This window comes from Oratosquilla oratoria, chromosome 37 (assembly GCF_046742065.1).
Source record: "Oratosquilla oratoria isolate Oo_2021 chromosome 37, ASM4674206v1, whole genome shotgun sequence".
NCBI classification, from domain to species: Eukaryota; Metazoa; Arthropoda; class Malacostraca; order Stomatopoda; family Squillidae; genus Oratosquilla; species Oratosquilla oratoria.
Window position 1 is genome coordinate 4,257,021 of NC_134813.1, and position 2,738 is coordinate 4,259,758.

Below are 2,738 nucleotides of genomic sequence, written 5' to 3' on the forward strand. Positions count from 1 at the left end.
GTGTTTAATATTGTTGTTTTCAAATTAAAAAAAAAGTCGCATGTGTAAATTAAGGGTAATTGTGAAGACAAAAAAATGGTTAATTAGATTAATTTATTTTTGAAAAGCAAATTTTGTGTTTAATATTGTTTTCAATTTGAAAAAAAACAATGTTTGCATGTGATTATTAAGGGTAATTGTGAAGATCAAATAAAATGTTTACAAGCCGACAAAGTCGAGCTTGTGTACTATATCATTGTTTTTTAAATACATATTTTGTTTATAATTTGTTGTTTTCACTTAAAAAGGAAGCTCACATGTGTTTATGGGGTAGGGGGCGCTAGGAGTCTATTCTAGAGGCCAAGGGGGCGCCAGCCTGAAAAATATCACCATCTTCTGGGTTGCTCGGATGCTAGGGTGAGAGAAGTTGTGCAGCTTATGGAAGACTGGCTGGCGATGATCCTTCGGAAGAAAGGGACGGCTAGTTTCAGTAGAAACATCAGCGTAGATGTGCACGTCCGTGCCTGGGGGTAGGATGTTCTTAAACTGGAACGCAGGGTTGTTCAACAATTCTTGCAGTTCTGGATCGGCTGTCTGGTCGGCAGCAATAGCAGCATAGTTGATAACAGAGGATGTGACTGCAGATATGTTGCGAGAAAGGGCATCCCGTGGTGAACTGTGAGATGAAGTCAGTGTGGCGCAGCTGTCGTGGGGAACAGGAAGATTTGTTGTTGAGAAACGCGGTAGTGTGGGGTTTGTGGTCGGTGTAAACGTGAAATTTACGACCTTCCACAAAGTAGCAAAAGTGCTTGATCACTTTGCAGATCACAAGTTCTCTATCATAAGCGTAGTATTTGGATCCTACCTTGTCGAATTTCTTAGAGAAAAAGGCGAGGGATTTCCAACCACTGTGGACGTGCTGCTGAAGGACTACACCAATGCCAATGCTGGAAGCATCTGTGGCGATTGAAATGTCGGCGTCCGGGTCTGGGAAACAGAGCGGTGAAACGTCAGTGAGGGCTTCTTTGGCTGCCGTAAAGGCGTCTTCCGTTTCCGGTGTTCAAATTAAGGTGATGGATTGATCACGTTTACAGGGCTTGATCATCGCATAGAGTGGCTGGAGAAATAGAGAACAACGAGGGATGAAACTGTTGTAAAATTTTACCATTTCGAGAAACTCACATTTGTCTTGGAGGGGAGCAATTCCGTGTGAGGTGACACTGTGACTAAGGAAGGTGATGGAGGAAACATCAAATACGGATTTGTCAATTTTTGTATTTCGTATTTCTGCAGACGATTTAGAACTTCCTGTAGGTGTTGTTTGTGCGTCATTGGGTCAGGACTGGCAATGAGGAGATTATTCATGTATGCGAAGCAGAAAGGAAGGCCTCACAGGACTTTGTCGATGAAGCATTGAAAGGTTTGAGCAGCGCTTCTTAATCCAAAGGGCATCCGTACATATTCAAACAAAGTAAAAGGGGATGATAATGGCAGTTTTCGGGATGTACGCAGGGTGGACGGGGGCTGGCTTTCACGAGGTCGGTCCTGGAGGTGCTGCAACCTAAGAATTGAGAGGAGAACTCCTGGATGTTAGGAACAGGATAACTGTTCTCGACAGTGCACGAGTTGAGACCACGGTAGTCTCCACATAGTCGTAGGTCACCATTCTTCTTAGGGACTATGTGAAGTGCACTGGACCAGTTGCTGGAACTAGGGCGGATGATGCCTTGGCGCATAAGTGATTCAAACTCTTGCTTGGCTAGTTTTAAACGCTCGGGAGCTAAACGGCGAGCCTTGGCGTGAGTTGGTGGTCCAGTAGTTTTAGTGCGGTGAGAAACGTGATGTTTGACTGGAGTTGCGGCAGAATATGGCTGTGTCAGCGTTGGGAAGGACTTCTGCAAGGAGGAGAACTGGTGATTAGACTGGATGACAGCAATGCGTGTGCTTTCGCCAGGTGCATGCTGTGCACTCGTTGTGATGGAAGTGAGTGGGTCAAGCAATTTACACCCTTTTAAGTCTACCAAGAGGCCATAGTGAGACAAGATATCAGCACCTAAGATGGGTTGGGAAACATCTCCTATGTAAAGGGTCCACTCGAAGGAACAGCGGAGCTTAAGGTTGAATTGCATAGTATGACGCTTGTACACTGGGATCTTGGTACCGTTGGCTGCGTAGAGGTGCAAAATTATAGGACGGAACTTTTGACAAGCTTGGGCTGGCAAAACACAGACATCGGAACTAGAGTCGACCAGGAACTTGGTCTTCGAAAGTGGGTCGTATAGATGAAGCAGCACGGAGGAAGAGGCACGAGCACTACGCGCCGTTAATGCTCATTGCTGAGGTTTAAAGGATTAGTGTAGATGCATGGTGCCTTACATTTCTTGGCTGAAGTTCCAAACTTCTGATGGTAGAAACATACCGGAGAGTGGGAAATATGGTTCCTAGAGTGTGATCTGTACCGGAAACGATTTCGAGAAAACGAGCGGGAACGTCAGTGGTTGTCGAGTTGTTTCTGCATCTGCCGGACTTGCAGAGAAAGTTGGGAAACAAGATCGTTAAGTTGCTTGGTGTCTTGTGCAGTGATGGTCGAGACGGCAGACGATTGTGTTAGTGCAAGAATTCCCATAAATTCATCGCAAGGTTGGCTAGTGCATCAATGGCAAGTGTGTCCTTGACGGTGAAAAGGCTGCGTTGGGTCGCAGGAGGCAACCGTTGGTAGAACAGTTGCTTGAAGACTTCATTGTCAAAGGAATCGTATT

At 45.5% G+C, this 2,738-nt stretch overlaps 1 protein-coding gene across 1 annotated transcript; it reads right to left on the bottom strand.

Moving 5' to 3' along the window:
• Window positions 1–327: 327 nt before the first annotated feature.
• Window positions 328–2,396, bottom strand: LOC143019324 (uncharacterized). The gene is made up of 5 exons (XM_076174963.1): window positions 2,356–2,396; window positions 1,541–2,292; window positions 1,162–1,287; window positions 845–966; window positions 328–765 (listed from the first exon to the last, which is right to left on the bottom strand). The coding sequence occupies exons 1-5, from the start codon at window positions 2,394–2,396 to the stop codon at window positions 328–330; spliced, it is 1,479 nt and encodes a 492-aa protein (XP_076031078.1).
• Between the last annotated feature and the right edge of the window lie 342 nt (window positions 2,397–2,738).

Bases quoted from the DNA above. Each gene is read 5' to 3' on its own strand.
- LOC143019324 (XM_076174963.1), bottom strand. From the start codon at position 2,396: ATGTTTCTACCATCAGAAGTTTGGAACTTCAGCCAAGAAAT. The intron at 2,293-2,355 runs GTAAGGCACCAT...AACGGCGCGTAG, and splicing joins TGGAACTTCAGCCAAGAAAT to TGCTCGTGCCTCTTCCTCCG. The intron at 967-1,161 runs GTGAGTTTCTCG...TCTGTTTCCCAG, and splicing joins TGCTCCCCTCCAAGACAAAT to ACCCGGACGCCGACATTTCA.